The 18,735-nt window shown below is 32.8% G+C and overlaps 1 protein-coding gene across 1 annotated transcript in view; it reads left to right on the top strand.

Moving 5' to 3' along the window:
• The first annotated feature begins 531 nt into the window (after positions 1-531).
• Positions 532-18,735, top strand: part of LOC122797686 (squalene monooxygenase-like) — a 252,684-nt gene continuing 234,480 nt past the window's right edge. Inside the window, exons 1-2 of the mRNA XM_044066223.1 lie at positions 532-630; positions 1,444-1,696. Coding sequence (XP_043922158.1) covers positions 532-630; positions 1,444-1,696 — 352 coding nt within the window. The remainder of the gene's footprint in view (positions 631-1,443; positions 1,697-18,735) is intronic.

The following is an 18,735-nucleotide window of genomic DNA, read 5'->3' as shown; positions in this document are numbered from 1 at the left end:
CTTTATATACTATATTTATATATTTTAGATATTTTTGCATGGTGAATATTGGATAAAAGGAATGTGCTGCTTTAAGGAAGGGTGTGTGTGTGTGTGTGTGTGTGTGTGTGTGTGTGTGTGTGTGTGTGTGTGTGTGTGTGTGTGTGTGTGTGTGTGTGTGGATTGACCAATGGCATTGTTTGTTGAGTGTATTTAAACAGGGCAAACATGTATAAGATTATCTGATGAAGTTCATAAGAAATGAATGAAAGTGCTTATCTTTTTTTATTTTGTGTTCATTAACTTTCACTAAATTACAGTTTTACTGTGGGTCTACCTTAGACAGCTTTTGTTTAAACTATCAAATAGGAATGATATCTTCAACAGAAACTTAATGATTCTAGGTTAAGACCTAAAGGGATTAGGCAGAGTACAACTTCTCATTGCATTACTCAATGAGTAGTGAAGAATTTAATGCAGGTGTTAAAAATGAAAGGAACTTTGAATATTAAATCTTACTATAGGGAAAATGGTGAAGGCTAAGTGGAATTTATGGCAGAAGGTGCAGGACCTAGAGGAGTCAACACAAGGGGAACTATCCTAAGTAATAATGCTAAAAGAGGCGTGGAAGCACATGGGGAAGTGGAACTGGTAATATATGTATTAAATCATGTCAACGGTTGAGTTGACATGTAGAATTGTAACTCTTAGTTCTGGGCTTGCACTGGCTGTGAAACTGATATAACACAATGTTATTTACTAGTTAAACTGGATTGCTGCCAGGAGAATTGTTATAGTGCCATGCATGAGGATTGCACACACAGACGTGTTGACCTATAAAGGTGCAAGAATAAACTTTTTTTTTTTGAAAATAAAAAAAACATTGTAAGGGTTTACTAAGTTTAATGTTCTTGGCAGCCAAAAAACACAATGAAAAAATGGAATTCAAGGACTAAGCCAGCTTTATAGGATAAATTGCATTGTAAAAGAAATTAAAGAAATGGAAGTAGGAACCTTTAAAAGAGGAAGGAAGTGAAGTGCATAAAAATAAATGGCATGTTGGGGATCAGTACCTACAAAATAGTGGGTAAGAAGATGTGCAATATGGGTGGGTTGGAGGATACTTAAAATTATAAAGCATGATGTAAATACTAATATTAAAGTTATAAGGAAAATATAAAATGCATGAAGATGACAACAGAAAATGTGATTCAAAGTTTTATCAATAATGTATATGAATTCATCTTGCCAGTTGAAGTGTTGCTTATAAAACAATATTTAATAGTAATCTGTAAAAGTGTATTTTATAAACTTATTTATTAGACTATGCATGCTTGTTGGTGCCTTTGTGTGTGTGCTTTGTGATCAATATTTAAAGGCTGGGATTTAAACAACCAAAAAAGATTACATGCATTTCATAGCAGAATGCTTCAGTATTTCACTGTTTATTTTATGTGTTTACAGACAACACACAGAAAAGAAGCTGGTTCTCCAGAAAGCATCTCAACTGACACCTTTTCAAATGTTACCAGCAATGATGAAGCAGATATTATTGTTGTGGGCGCTGGTGTTCTTGGTGCAGCATTTGCAGCTGTTATGGCAAGAGATGGAAGAAAGGTCATGGTGGTTGAGAAGGACATGAAGGAGCCTGACCAGTTTGCTGGAGAAGTAATGCAGCCTGGTGGTTTTCAAATGCTTAAAGAATTGGGTCTTGCTGGTACGTAATCAATATTTGTCTATCTGGTATTCTTCATGGATGACATCATTATCATTTTCCATTCTCTGTCGTCAGGAAGAAGAAGCTTTTCAAACATATTCACAGACTTAAGTCAGACTTTACCTGTTTGCACAAGAATTCTAGATAAAGACAGAAATGATAGGGCACAAAGGCTCAAAATCAGGAACAGATTTTAAATATTGCTTTTATAAACTTAGAAAGTTGCTAGAATAACAGGTTGTGTAATAGCATGCATTTCTGAAGGATGTGGATTCTGAAATTCAATGCCTGTTAATATTTAATGAGTTCAGTTCTCAAAGATTTGCAAGAAAAAAGCAAATCTGAGGAATGGACCAAAAACATGAGGTAGAAATCTGGACATATTGCACAATTCTGGACATTTGAGTGGCATTAGACTTTTTTATCTGCCTTTTTTATTATTTTATTTATTTAGATGAATGAAATGTCTGAATGCATTTCAAAGCTCTTTCAGTTCCCACTGCTGTTACGGCTCAAGAGCAAAACTAGAGCTTAACTGTGGTATTTTTTAAATAAAAGCTTATAGCTTATTAAGTACCTTTCTGTCATTAGAAAGGTACTTAATAAGCCTGCCTTTTCACTGATTTTGGATAGTAATCACAATGCTTCGTGCATTACATGTGTATGGTACTGGCCTTTACAGAACATGGACAATTGATTTATCTAGAATGAAAAATATGATAATTCTCACAATTATGGCACAAGGGCTTGTATTTAAAAGTAAAACTAAACTGGTATTTTTAAGATTAAGTGGTAACAACAGAACTATTCTGCAAAAAGTTTGGAAAACTAATACATTTTTATCTTTATATATGAACACAGTCAGACTACTTTGTGTCATTCACCTCAAGCCTATTGCATATGATGATATTTTGAAAATATTTTAGAAAAGGTTACCTTCATCTGTATTATCATTTTCTGCCTCTTTTTACACAGCATTTAAAAAATCTGAACCGTAGACTCAAATGTTCCTCTGGAAGAAAGCATAATGAATAGTAAGCCCTTGCAAAAATTAAAAACTTAGGAATAGTTATATTTGTAGTAGAAGTGGGCAATATGGCATTATGCAAACATGTGCCTGTGGAGAGAAATGTCATATTTATCAACTGTCATGAAGAAACAACTTATACTAAAATGCTGATGTACTAGACACAGCTTATTGAAAATATGCAGACCATGAGATAAGTGGATATCAAATTTCAGGAATACAGCTTTACTACATTGCACATTTGCTTAGAAGATAAATTCATATTGTGAAATACATGTTATTTCAGCTACAAAAAAACCCCATCACCGATAATGAAGATATAGACAGTCATGGCATTCATTATATGGTTTGTGGACCTGACTATAATGTAAATGCCTGGTCTTCCTTGACCCCTTTATTATATTATTACATTAATATTTCACTTATGGGACAACATTATCTTATACCACACTTCATGCATATTTCTTTACTCAGCCACCCATTCACTAACACACTCAATTATTTTGCTATGCTGACATACACACTCCCCTAATTCTGTTACCTGTTGTGTACTTCTCCATAACATCCCACAAAGCATAATTTTCTACTGTATCAAATACCTCGCTAATATCACCTACCATAAGTTTCACATCCTCCCTTTTACTTATAATATCATCCACAATTTCTGTCACAACCAATAACAATTCTTGACATAGGTACATACTAGGCTAGCTGCCCTTGTAAGTCTAGCTGTTTTCCCTTTAGCAAGAGTCAAAGCCAGTACCCTGAGTTTGTGAGGCAAACACTTTAACTATTGCACCAATCTCACAATTCTTAATATATATATATATATATATATATATATATATATATATACATTTTTGTATTATTTTCATAAAAAATAGAATTTGTGTTTAGTGTGATGGATGTCTAGTTTTTTTATTTCATTCGTATCTTCCATATAAATTTCAACATCCCACTTCATAACTTTTCCTAAACAAACCCTTCCTTCATCCATTCTTTTAGTAGATTTACAAAATAATGTCTTTGCCTATCAGTTAATTTATGGTACATTCCATGCCCTATACTATCTGTGCCTGATACCGAATCAAGATTAACTTTCCTAGATACTTAATCCAATTTACACATAATAAACAATTTATTTTTCAAATTCTTCCTTAAATAATTCTGGATTTTTTTAAAAACTTTCCAGCCTCTCTTATTTCCTCCTTTTTACTCATATGCATATTGTCTACATGCTGTACTGCAGTACGCTTAATTTTTCTTATGTTCTTTTTAAATCTCCTTTTACATTTTTGAATTCCCTCATTATTCCAATGGCCTCCTGTACTATTTTACCTAAATAAGCAGAAACCTCCTCCCTTTAAATTGGTAAAGAATGTCTGCCAAAACAGTAATGCATTAATTTTTCTTGAGTCCTTTTATGTGTTTCTTTTCTTCATGTCATAATGCTTTCTTGTATTATTGCCTAAATTCTCATTTTTATATATTTCCACATACTTCACTTTGTCTTCCTTTCTTGCATCATTCTGCCATTCAAAAAAAAAACTTTTATAGGTCTTTTCAAATGCAATCCACCATTCAGACCAATTTTATAGAAGTCATTTGTGGTTATATGATCCTTCCAAAACTGCAATTCTCCAATTTCATTCCATAATTTCTCATCTATTCTTTATATTCCCTTTACTATTTTAATATACTCCCATTCTTCCATTACCTCTACCCATATTGCTAAATTGTCTAAATGTATCACAACTGTATCACCATCTTTTGCACCCAAGCCTTCTGATAATGCAAAATAATTTCTGATCTAAGTTCCGTCTTCTATAAGTCCATTGACTTTTCTGTTCCACTCACCTAATTTACTATGTTTTATCACTTTCTGTATTTTCTTTTGCATATTTTCATTTCTTTTTACATTTTCCTCTTAAATCACAATTAAAGTCCCCTGCAATTATAATTTTCATGTTAACCACCACACAGTCTAATATCAGATGAAAGAGAATTCTCTCTATTCTTGAAAGATATATATAGGCATATAATGATATAATTTTGTAAGCGTGTTCTCTCCATCTCACATCCACAGCAGTTAACCATCCCATTCTTACAAATGCTACAGCTAGGTATTTTCACTTTTTTTATACAATACAGTCACTCCAGAACAACATCCACTTCTTAAGTTCCATGTTATATTTACACCCCACAATTTTTCTGTTTGCAGTCTTTCTTCACTTGTCAATAATCTTATCTCCTCTAACAGAATAACATCCATATCACATTTAAAACACAATTCCAGTATCTCTGTCCTTCTTTCAGTGTTGTAATAGTGTTCACATTTACTGAAAGTACTCTAAAATTGTTACTTTTTCATTTTGAGTTTAGGGAAATATTTTTTTTAATTTCCATTTTCTTATTTTTACTCTCCTCCAACTGAATATTTTTCCTGGGTTTATGTACAAATAATCCATGATCCTGTGAATCAAATTTCTCACTGGCTAGAACTTCAAAATAATAATTGGTGTCAATAACTTCTCCTGGCTTCTCTTTCTATGTGCACTCTCTATCCCATTTTCCCCTCAATATTTTTTCCTCAAATGTTTCTTCACCTAGTTCACTTTCATCCACAGACTCTTGTTGTCCTTCCTTATGTACACTTTCTTCTCTTTCCCCCTCTTTTTCAGTATTCACTGTTTGCTCTTGATAATCCATCCAAAAACATCCCTTTTTAAAACAACATGCATTCAGACACACACTTTTTTGCTGGTTACATTGTACATTATCACAGTCATTGAATAAATGAGAAAAGTCCCCACAAAAGAAACATGATATAGGATGGCCAGCATATCTTAATGTCTCCTTATGACCAGCCACAAAAAATAACACTTTGCAAGCGTTTCACCCTTTTTTTTTTCACTTTTCAAAACAACTTCCAGCTTCCGCCACCCATTCTATAAGTTTCTCTCATCTCTAACTTTCGCAGTATTATCAACAGGTTCTCACAAATCCTGAATGCATTTTTAACGTTGTCTTCTAGTTCATCAGTTCTAAACTTTCAAAAATTGTTTTCATTTAAGTTACTGCCAGAAAATAATTGCCCCACAGATAAATGTCCTTTTTCTTACACAGTTCCAGAAATTTCATCTTCAGTCCCTTGGTTTCAAATGATAAGTCACAAAAAGTCTTTGGCCCAATATGTATAAAAGACTAAATTTCTTAAGCTTTAAAACAAAGAACAGTTCCCAAATTATCCCATACATAATATATTTCTACTACTGAGTCATTTTTGTTCTTATTCTCACAGCTGGTCTTCTCTTCTTTATAAAAACATTTTTACTTACATTTTATTGCTGCTTTTCATTTTAGCCTGCTGTCATTGGTGCATATATTTTAGTCACTGCATTATCTGCTGCTACAAAACCAGGCACCTTCTCAGTTTGTTACTCTTTCCTCTATTACTTACATTCTGTCACTGCTGCATACATTTCAACTGCTGCATTCTCTGTTGCTACATCACCTGGTTCCTTTTCTACATTCCTATCCTCAGCACTTCTGAAAAAAAATATCTGCCGTCTCATCCCACGAAACAGCAGAAATGTCACCTGGATTATCCCGCTCTATTATTTTTAAGATAACATCATTTGCAGGCCCTCCTGATGCCAGTTCTGTTATCTGCACCACTTTAACAGACCCATTCACTTCCTTCTCCATTGAGACAACAAAATGCTGCTCATTTGTAACATCCACCACTCAGGAATCTTTGCTTACATTCTGAAGCTTCATATCAAAAACATTTTTTTTCCAAATTCTCACTTTCCACTTCTAAACTCTCAGTAGCTTTTCCCTCCTCCTCCATGCTGCTGCTTCCCTTAGGCCTCTTCCTTGTTGCCATGGGTGCCATCTAGCACCATCTAGCATCTACAAAGAGTAGGGAAGTTCTCTGGTGCCCTGGCTCTACTAATATAAATACCAACTTGGGTCTCCCCTAAAAAGTGACCACTAGCCTTGTGAGGCTAACACAGTTAACAAAATATTAATAAAAATAAATAATTTCTTCATAACAATAAAGGCTATATGCACTTAACAAAGTGGCTAAAACTAGTGGTGGAGGTGAAGTGGGTCTCTTTTATTGATGAAAGTACCTCTGTGCTCTTATCTGGTTATTTTTAAATAGTCTTTAATTTGGCTTTGCAGAACTACTGTGCATGTTTGTTAATTAAGTTGGAATATTTTATTTATTAGTCTGTCTCTGCATTTGCATTGGAATGCTTTACTGTGGCCACATACCAAAGCCATTTTTATCAGAATCAGATGTGATGTGTACACAGTAGTGGTTGTGGCAATTGTTGAGTATGGATATTGGTGGATTATAATGACAGCAGTCTGAGTGGTGGCCTTTTGTAGGTGAAATATTCTGAGTGGATACTTTTGTCACCGGTTGACATATTTTTTTATTGCTTACTGGAAAAATGTTCATAGCGACAAATTTAAAATTATCTCTAACAAATGTTGCTGTATTAAATAAGAACTATAATTTAAAACAAACAGGAAAGGTGAGTCAGAGAACAAGTGCATTTATGCATAGTCTCAAAAACGTGTGTAGGAGGAGGGGAGCATGGTTTCGAAACAGCTTAGGACCCAAGGCTTATTGTATCTGCCACTGGGCATATGCATTTTCAATAAATGTCAGTTTTAATGCATTTTCAATGAAAGTTTTAATACTTTTGCAATAAAAGTTTCAATACATTTTAATGAATGTGAGTTTCAGTGCATTCCTATGAATGTAATTTAAAGGGAACAAAAGTTTAATGTTTCTCATGTAAAGTACTGTCATTGTGAGACTTTTGATTTGTTTAACAAATGGCCATCAGTGTTTGTGCTCTAAAAGTTAAAAGTTTTTAAATGAAATGTAAATCTCTATAATCATTCATATGTACAGTGACAGATTTGAACATTGTTTATAGTAACTGGGAAGAGACAACCAAGTAATTGAAGAGTGGAATTGCACCTAGGGATGGGGGGCCTTGTTCATTACTCTGACCTTGGCACCATTTAACCATGATCCATCTCTACTGGGCATAAGTTACTGACAGGGTAACACCCAGCCTGGGAAAGATCTCTATTTTCCCCACTCTCTTTGTGTCTCAGTGACTTTACCTCTAAAAAAAGCCTAATACACAGACTGCACTAAGATGATTGGCATCACTGGGATATAATACGTTTTCCTTATTTTTTGAGTGTGCATTGTTACTTAACTATTTCATTGAGGTCTATAATACTTGTAGCAGTATTACTGATCTTCTAGTAGAATTGTTTTTTCAGAGTTAAAGGATCTGGACTGTGAAAGAGGCTGGGACTGCACAACAAAGTAATAGTTCAGGAGACAAGAGGTTATGATATTGCTGAACTCTAGTAAGACAATATCTTTACTTCCCTGGTGGAAATCTTATAGTGGCAGAATTTATGATGATCCTTCAGTCTTAATCAAGCTATGTGTATTACAAAGCACTAACACTGTCATTCAAATGTTTGCTTAAATGCCTTCAGATCCACTATTTGTGAAGTAAATAAGGAGCATTACATGATAGTGGGCACAGACTGTTCACCCTGACCATAGTCTTGTTTTATGAGTTCGTTAGTACTTTCCAAACTGCCATAGACTCTGAGATAACAGAGTGATGCATTACAGGCTGAAGTTCTGAATTATTTAAGCACTGATATTTGTAATGGAAGAGGATGTTCAATGCTGAATTTGCTGAAATGGTCATTAGACCAACAGGCTAGGTCCATTGTGATTCCAGTGTTACCCTTACCTATTCTAAAACAAGACTAGACACATGTATTATTATTTTGGAGACTGTATTGACTAAAGCCTACTTCTTACCTAAGAGAGAAGAATTATCTCTCAAAATAGTTTGTCACTAACCAAAGCACTGATATACCCCATTAGCATTCATGTTAAGCACTTAATTTCTGAGCTGATGAGGACATTTCTCATCTTCTTTTTCTGCCACAATGCATATACTATAGTTCCCTTAATTACATATTTCCTACATTTCTTACATCCTACTAGAAATGCTTTATGTTTGAATATATATTGCTGTATCCTTTCTGTACTTTTTAATTCTGCAATTTCAGCAGTTAGGCAATTCCATGCATTCATAACTCTTTGTAGGAATGAATATTTCACCAGAACCTCTCTGAGCTGTCCCCTCATTGTCTTCAAATTATATTACCATTTTCTTAAATCACAGATCTTATGAAATATTCTATGCTTTTTTGTAGCTTATTTATGCATTTGAGGTGCTTAGATATTTTGTCATGTCATAGTTCACCTCATGTCTTCCATGATGTATGTTTTTAGATCCTTTAGTTACTACTCATGTGCCTCCTTGTGAAGATTCTGCATGTTTACTGTGCTTCTTTGTTCAAGCTCCATTTTCTAATGCCTTTGAGTTGGATGTCTTCACAGAAGTGAACAACTTGCCTAAACTGGATGGAGAACAGAAAATACATCCCTGGGATTCCACCTCTGTCCCTTCTGGACAGTGGCATAGGGTGATGACTTGTTGGAACATGGGCTAAATTCTTAGCTAGGCTTGTAAAGGCCTCAGGGCCAATATCCTGGTAACTTCCTATGATCCTATGATCCTAAGCAATCTCAACAAATGTGTTTGTGCTTTATCTGTGACATTCTCCTAATTGCCTAACTGCTTTTTCTCAGTAACTAACCATCTTTATATTGCCCTACTAAATTATGACAAAACCCCTTTCCATTTATACTTTCATTGGCATTTTGCCTCTGATTATATAGTTTTTACTTGGTTTTTGCTACATGGATGCTTGGAGCTACATTGCTTTACATGAATCTAGGTTGCCAAAAATGTGACCATTCCTTTAACTTGGGAAAGTCCCTGTATCATCCTGTGTAGATCACATTTGAATCTACAGAGACTTCCTCAAACTGCCATCTGTGAATTGGTACAATTTTCTGGCAGCCTCCTTGTTGTGTCATTTACATTAGCATTGAAGATAACGATAACCAGACTTAATCCTTGTCTTTAATCATTTTTAACTCATTTTCTTCACTATGTATTACATTTATTATCCACCATGTGTGTGTCTTATTGTTCATCTTATTTTAGCTTTTGTGTGAGATTTTGCCAAAAGCCTTGCTAAAATATAGGCTGCTCTCACTTTCTGCTTGCAACCCATTTTATTAATTTGTCATTACCAATAAATCATATTAAATATGATAATAATAATACACCATAAATCAAGTTTTACTTTTTTCACTAAGAATTCCATATATCACCACATATCTCTTAACCTGTAAAAATCAGAAGACAATATTATCTTAAAACAGATTATCCGTTATCTGAATGGTATTCTGAATGCTACTTTAGTAAAATGCTGTCAAGTCATATTACTATTAGATGTAGTTTGATGTTTTAGCATGATAACAACTGGTTCAAATTGAATGTAATTGAATTAATAGCTTAATAAAGCCCTCTCATTGAGAAGGGTATTAGAAAATAAAGGGTATTTTAAATACAGACTTTTAGTTAGCCAAATGAATGGTGCAATCTGACATATAATGTTAAGACAATCATATTTGCCACAAATACCTGACAGTGTTTTCCATTTTTAAGATCTTGAACTTTGATTTCTAATATTTAAAAGTCATATAATTTAATCTTTTTTTTTTTTTTTTTGTAAAAGTGCAGTGGGGCAGTATAAAATATTACAGGAAAACAACTTTGCTAGTGATGGATCTGTTATATAAGATTGTAAGGACATATTTGTTTTGTTTTTTAACCACAACAGATTACAATCTATCTGTAGTAAACGTAAATGTAAAATCATCATTACCTTTAACAGTTCTGACATTACAACTGAAATATCATGATGTCTAGTGTAGATTTGCTATCTAGCTATTATGGTTTCATAATAAAAGCATGTTTCATAATAAAAACATTTTTTCAGGCATGTCTCATGAACTTGGTTTAAGATGAAACAATTTCAGAACATTTTAGACATTTTCTAATGAAATCCTTCTGATATTAAAGGTTCCATTAGAGACTTAAGTTAAGTACCTCATTTTGCATTTTGACAGCTACATGTTGCACTTCATGGCTGGATCACTTTTATACATACACACTAATGGAAATGACAGGTTAACTTGACACACTGTTTTCTAAATCTGTTAATGCCCAGAGCAGAAGATTAAAATGACCAGTTCAAAATATAATGCTAAAGGAAGTTAAAGACTTGATAACATGAGTGCTAAAAGTTATCAATCAACTCAAATAAAAATAAACCAATCACTAATGATCTGTATGGTATTAATGTTGTGTCAAACAGTTTAAAATGTAGAGGTGTATACCCCATCTAGTTATCAATCAACTCAAATAAAAATAAACCAATCACTAATGATCTATATGGTATTCAAGTTGCATCAAACAGTTTATAATATGGAGGTATGTACTCCATCTTTACAGTATATATTACAGAACATATAAATAACATCAGAATCAAATGTTTCTGGTACTAATTAAAATTAGCCAGAGACGCTAATAAAATATTAACCGGCTGGCAAGACTAAAGGTGGTTGCCAGTGCAGTTACAAACCTAAAACTGGTTTCCTTGATGAGGAACACCCTATTATTTTTGTATTTCTATCTGTGATATCATGGGTGTATATCGAAACATCAAAATGGCAAAATGGTGAATCACATTACATCGAAATGCTTACATGGAAAATCACTAATATGTGGAGTGAATGTTAAAAACAAAGTTCTGCATGCAGGGGGCAAGACCCCCTGCACCTCCCAGACCCCCTGCCACTTAAATATTCCACTCTGGAGATCCCATTTCAATGCACTACAGTGCGGAAATGGAAGATTTCCATTTCCTACACTGTAGCACGATCTCGAAGTTGGTATATTTAAGTAGCGGGGGGTGTGGGGGGTGCAGGGGGGCTTGCCCCCCTGCCTACACCCTTATTGTGTTATGTCCCCATTAGAAGCTGTCATTGACAGACTTTTGATGTTGTGCTGGTTGGATGTAACCAGTTTGATGAAACAGGATTCAAAATTTTTCCGTTTCGATATTCCGATATAAACCAGATATCATGAGGTACATTGTGAAAGTTTCTTATCCTGTGTAGCAACCATCAATCAAATTAAGAATTTAATAAAAAGGCAAATTACAAAAGACTAGAGTTGAATCAATTAATGAAACATTTACTGTCTGAGCAAAAGATTTTGCAATTGTATAAACATTGTTTGGCATACAGCCATCATTGGGTTACATATTTGCAAGAGCATTCCTTGAACCCTTTCTGGTAGAATCACTTTGTATGCACTATTATGAAAAGTCAATACATAGTGTTCTCTAAGTGTTGTCATTATTAACAAAGGTTTATTTCACTGCTTTGATTTAAACTAAATAACAAATAAGTATTCATTGCACTGGCCCCATGACTTGAGGACATCTAACATTAACTGCCACTTAAGTTCACAACTTTCAACATATTCTTCAATGATTCTTCCATGAGGGTCACACGCCACCTGTTTTAACACAAAAAAACTCAAAACTGCTCTCCTTTTTTCTCAATGCGGTTATGTAAAGCATTAGTGTTCTCCTTTTTTCAAATCTCATAAAGATGTTCATAGATATGTTCACTTAATTTCCTACTGTTTTTTCCCCACCTAAAATGCAGAACATAATTTACATTGGGCCAGATAAACAACAAATCTTGAACCACAGGAAAACGATGCCACTAGTTTTCCCTGGTTAAATGAAACATGCTCTATTAATTGTATTTTAAAATTAAAGCACTATAAAGCATAATTTTGGAAATATATAGATGTGTAATTAATTGATATTAACCATAGCTTGCTGATTGTTCAGCATCACTGGTTGGAATAATTTAATCATATGACTTTTGATTTAAGGTTTTTAAATGACAGGATTACAACAAGTTTTTTGGCAAACTTACCTTGTTGCTTCAACAAATGAGTTAACAATTAGCTGTTTTGTAACATCATTCCAATATGCATTTGAATGGTTTGAATACCAATAGAATTTTTGTACCAGTGAATCCCTGGGTATAAAATTAACACAACCTGCAGCTTGAGGTATTTAATAAAAATTATGCTGAATATAACATCAGTTTCACCAGTGATTGGGTTTGGTTCACCAGCTGGATAGAGAACCAGTCTGATTTTGAAATGAGTAGAACTAGAGACAATTCTGGTACTGTTAATAAACAATTATCCAAGTATGAGAAAAAAACTGTCCAAATATTAAAAATTACAATTGGAGCATAGTTATCTGACCAAATGTATTGAGCTGAACCAAGTCCTTAAAGGATGAACTGATGTTCATATATTCTTTGCTTAACAGCTCTCTCTCTTTTACCAATATAATAACTTGGACACAGCTGGCAAAATGCAACATACACTACACCAGCTGTGTCACAGTTATGCTTACCATAAATATGATATTATTTTTCTTTTATAGTAACCCTACTACCTGTCAAAATGTGCTGACATTGTTGGCACCTCCCACATTTGTTTATAGCCCAGTTGGCCTGTATACCATTAGTCTTCTTTTTACATTTTAGTAAGGCTTTTAAATTAAGGCATCTCCTAAATACTACATGTCGGCTATTGCCTAACTTTTTCCTAATATTAGAGTCTTCTCTAATCAATACCATATTAATAAAGGAACCACTACGAATGCCCTAGCTAGGCATATATTGGAATATCCATTGCATAAATTTAAGTATGTTATTGCAGAATGTGTTGGTAAGGATATTAGAGGAGGCCCCTGGCAATTAATATTAGAAGAAAGAGAGCTCATATGGCAAATCAATACCAATGCATACATGTACCCAGGACTCAATGAATATAGCTCCATTAAATGTATCCTAAAATTCAAAGCTTTAGATAGGTGAGGTGTACTATGTATTTGATATCAGATACTAATATTTAAAATTCAGTATTTAAAAGTTTATTATTTATTTACTTGTTGGTATAAATTTGGGGTTTATTAATATGTCCATTTTTATGGAATTTTATTTATCTTGCCAATGTATACATTTGAAATAGTGTATCTTATCTACAAAACATATTTTCTGACACAGATAGTGATGATTGATTAGATTTTAGTGTAATGTGGTTGTGATTTAGTTTCTTAGGTAAAGGTTGAATAGGTTTAATATTAATATTAAGTAATATTTATATTATGGTTTATTATATATTATGTAAAATAGTAATGTATACCTTTAAATAATTGCCATCAATTTTACAATTAATTAATGATATTATTATAATTGTCTTTAAGTATTGGATTCTGAGATTGTATTTTGTCTGAAGAAGTGCAGGCATCGGACTTGCACGAAAGCGCTTGCAAAATAAACGTGTGTTGGGATTTATAGCAAGCTGTCCTGTTTGTCATTTAAGAACTGATGTCAATAAATTAAGTTGCATTATTGTTTCAGTACTAGCATTTTGTTGACGTTATGTGTTTCTAAGCAGTCATTTGTATATGCAATTGAAAACAGAAAATATTAAGACTTTAATACAATGGTTAGACTATGTAAAATTTTGGAAAGAGAAAATGATGTTATTTAAATAGGCAATTTGAGAAGAGGTTGTAGTTCCATTTATGCAAAAATCTTTTAATAACCAGATAAAACTATTAGGGACTATTTGTTTATGACTGGTTGCGATATATTTATAATTTACCAGTAACATTTATTAATGTATTTGTTTCCATTTTGAAATATAAGATGAATGTATCCACAATGCTATAACTTTTACAATGGTTGAAGTAGCATGCAATTGAATACCGGGGAATCATACTCCACCATTATCACAACCTTTTCTGTGCTAATCAAAGGAAACTTTTGGTTTATAAAGATGCCAAAAATTTGAGTAGAATATTATTTATCTTCTTCATCAATTGTATTGGTGGAGATAGTACTAAGGATTGTAAGACACATATTATTTTAAGGAGAATTACCATCTTAATAAGCGTTGATTGTTCTTCCATGGTAAAGAAGAATTTGTTCCAATTTGTGACTAGACTTAAAATTTTATCAACAATGTGTTGAAAGTTTGTTTGTATCATTTCTTTACTATTAGACATAATGATTATACAAAGGTATTTCATTTGATTGCTATTCCAATTGAAGTTAGTATATTTTTATATGATTTTTCAAAAACGTTTTATTAATTTATATTGTATTTGTTTTAGTATGATTAAATCTTAAGTTCAATATTTCTTTAGACTGACTCATATAATTATATGTTCTAATCAATTCTCTATCTTTCCTATTGTTAGTAAAATATCATCAGCAAAGAGCTGAATCTTTAGTTTAAAATCTTCTTTTATTGTGATAAAATTAATGGTCTTATTGGATCTAATACTATTAGCAAAGGGTTCTATAGCTAATGCAAAAAGTAAAGGTAACAATGGACAGATTTGTTTTGTGCATTTTTGTAATTTAAAGGAATTAGAAAGAAAATTGATTATTTTACCATAAGCATAAGAGTTACTGTATAACTTAGAAATTAATGCAATTAGCTCCAATGAAAATTATACACTTTAAGTGTTTTAAACAGGTATGAACAACTAACTGAGCCAAAAGCCATCTAAATCAACATTAATGATATAAAGTTATTTTTTTATTTTTATTTGCATAGTCTATTAATGTATGCATTCTTATTATATTATCTTGTACTTGTCTATTTAAATAAAATTAGTTTGATCATTGTTAATAAGGTTAGTAAGTAAATGAATTATGTTAGCTAAAATGGACATGAACATCTTATAGTTCATATTTAAAAGCAAAATGGGTCTGTATGATGAGCACTTTGTAGGATCCTTATCTTGTTGTAAAATAGGTGATCTAAGGGAATATTTCCATGATGATGGGGACTTCAGCAGTTGTTTTTTATTTCTCTGTAGACCTTATCTAATATTTTAACTGCATCATCCAGTCATATTTTATATAGTTCTGGTATAATACCACCTCAGCCCATTGCCTTATTGTTTTTTAACCTTTTTATATGATCTTTTATTTAATTTAAAGTGAATGATCTATCACTTTTTCATTTTTTCACTTGTTATTTTATTATTTATATTTTCCCTTAGAAATGTTTCAATTTTATCATTATTATCTAGGTTATTTGTACTATAATTTATATTTTCATAAAATATTTTAAAGCCCTCAAGAATACCTTTAATATGTTTTTATTTTTATTATTTATACATGTTATGTTTTCTTTGATATTATTTAGTTTATTCATTTTATTTGATCTAAGACCAAGTTTATGCAAGCTTAAATGGTTGACTAAAAATACCTGAAGTTTAAGTTTTTCCCGATTTATTGAAACTTCATGATTTAGAATTTCAGCATATTTTGTATTTAAGTTTATAAGTTCAGACTGATTGATAATGTCATTTGGTTTTAAATTTAACTTTAGTTTGTCTATTTTGTTCTGTAGTGTATTCAGTTCTTTGTCCCATTCTCTTGTTTTACTAATACATTAGCTTGTAACTCCTCCATTTAAGTAAGCCTTTAATGAATCCCACAGGACAATATTAGATACTTCATCATTCACATTTATTTCTAGGAAATGTTTGATCTCTTTAACATGCCAATCCTTAAAATCCTTGGATTTTAATAATGTACACTGGTAACCTCCTGTGATGTGTTAAATTGTCATTTTCTACAATAATAAGAAAGATTATAGCATTATGGTCTGATAATGGACATAAAACTATTGAAGTTTCCCTGATAAGTGATGCAGATTGTTTTTGAAGGGTTGCTATCACAAAATCAAACAGGCTGAAAAGCAAATGGCTTTAACATCAGAAATGCCATTCATCAATGTGTTTTTTGTGAGATCACAGTGCAGTGAAGATTGGAAAATGTGGCCTTTCCTAACTGTAGTGCAATCTCAGAGTTGGTATATATAATTAGTCGGGGGTGTAGGGGGCACAGCCTCCCACAAGAGGGACTTTGAGGTACAGCATTTTGGATGTTTAAGACATTCTCTCTCTGGTCTTTTCAATCTCATAATATAGACCCCATTTGAGGCAAATATGTTATCAATATTTGTGTTCCATATCTGTATGAATATGGGTAAATTGAACTGAGTTTGTTTTCCTTAGCTCATATATATCCTTTAAATTAATTAGATTTAACAAATTCATTAAGTGTTTGGCTAAAGATGTGATTCTCAGCTTTCTATTTGTAGTGGAATATTTGTCTAATAAAATACAATTAACATCACCAACCATGGGTTGGGAGGGTGGCCTAATGGCTAAGGTGTTTGCCTTACAAACACAAGGTACAGGATTTGAGTCTCACAAGGGATAATTGGTTGCGCTTAAAATGGCTTGCAAGGGCAGTTAGCCTAGTACTAATCTATGAACCTATGTAATAGGCTACAGTGTCTAAGTAATTTTTTGTATCTTATGTCCATCCCCTGGAATCCTATTAGAGTTCACCAATGTATATAGTTTTCTGTTCCGCTCAATTATAACAATGCTTAACATACCATATTTATCAACATAGGTATCTTTTAGTTTAGGCATTACTGGTGAGGTCTTCGATAAAATGAGGGTACCTCTTCTTTTAGCTCAATAGGCAGAACCTGCTAAAACCAAATAATTCTTTAATGAAAGTTTATTTGCATCTTTATTAAGTAAATGTGTTTCCTGTAGAAATACTATTCGAGCTTTATGTAATTGTAAGTTTTTTAGAAGACTTCCCCTTTTTACTAGATTATTCAGACCATTAATATTATTAGATATGCATTTAAAATCAGACATTTATGTAACAGAGAAAAAAACATAGTTATAATGAAACCACATCTATGTGCAGAACCTGTTGTATACTTTATGTATAACAATGTGAAATCTTCAGTTATGGACAAAACTTTTGAAATAAATAAAAAAATTACATAATGATATAACCCTAAAACATTCTACCATGGAATAACATATTCCTAGTTTATTGAAAAAGATGAGCAAACTACCTCTCAAACTCTCCATTAGACTAACAACACTTAACTCATGCTTCTCATTAATATTAATGTGTTTCATATGTTTAGTATGCATCATCTTAAAAAAAGCCCATTAGTGAGTTATTATGAATAAGAAAAGTTAAACAAGTGTTCAGAATCTTTATTATAAGTTGACCAGACTGAATCTCTCTACATTTATCTTTCACTATACCTCACATTATCTCCCTGGTCTAGTATAGGGAGAAAGTCAGTTGTTATTTTCATGTTTATTACTGCATAGGTCAGGTGATATTATATTTTCTATTTTATTTACTATGTTTAAAGTTGCTCTTAAGTTCACAAATTAGTACCAGTCTAATTTTAGTTATAATCCTTCTGGGCCATTCCAAGTCCAGTCAATTACCTCATGTGAGAATCAAACCTTGTGCCTATAAGGTGAACACATTAACCACTAAGCCAACATCCCACCCTTGTAGATATATGTATATTTTCTAGTTATAATCCTAGTGTAGAGCATCATATAGTAAAACATAGGGTCAGATTCACAAAGGCTTGCACGGAGTGTAAGAGTAGTGTAAGACGGCAGACAGGCAATATGTCTGCCGAGCGATTAAGCAATAGCCGGTAGGGGCGTGCATGAGAGCTTCTAAAGCTACTCTTGCACGGACAGTGTTATGATATGCAAATTACCTCATTTGCTGCTGAAAGCTATGCAAATGAGGTAAATTTGCGATCCAGGAAACACTAACCTGTCCATGTAAGAGTTGTGTTATTTGTAGAAATGTACTCCGTTGGTAACGGAGTACTGTTCTGCAAATAGCTAAACAGAGCTATGACAGCTCCAAATAAAGGATGCATCTAGTTGAGGAAGCATGCCAATGGCCAAATACAAGGCCATTGGCTTTTGAAAATGTCGTAAGTCCTTAAAATCCATTTTTTTCCCCGATCGCCAATGTTTGTGTAGCGCA

Source organism: Protopterus annectens, chromosome 3.part1 (genome assembly GCF_019279795.1).
Source record: "Protopterus annectens isolate FY-2018-M chromosome 3.part1, PAN1.0, whole genome shotgun sequence".
In the NCBI taxonomy this organism is placed as follows: Eukaryota; Metazoa; Chordata; order Ceratodontiformes; family Protopteridae; genus Protopterus; species Protopterus annectens.
This window is presented reverse-complemented; position numbering and strand designations above follow the sequence as displayed.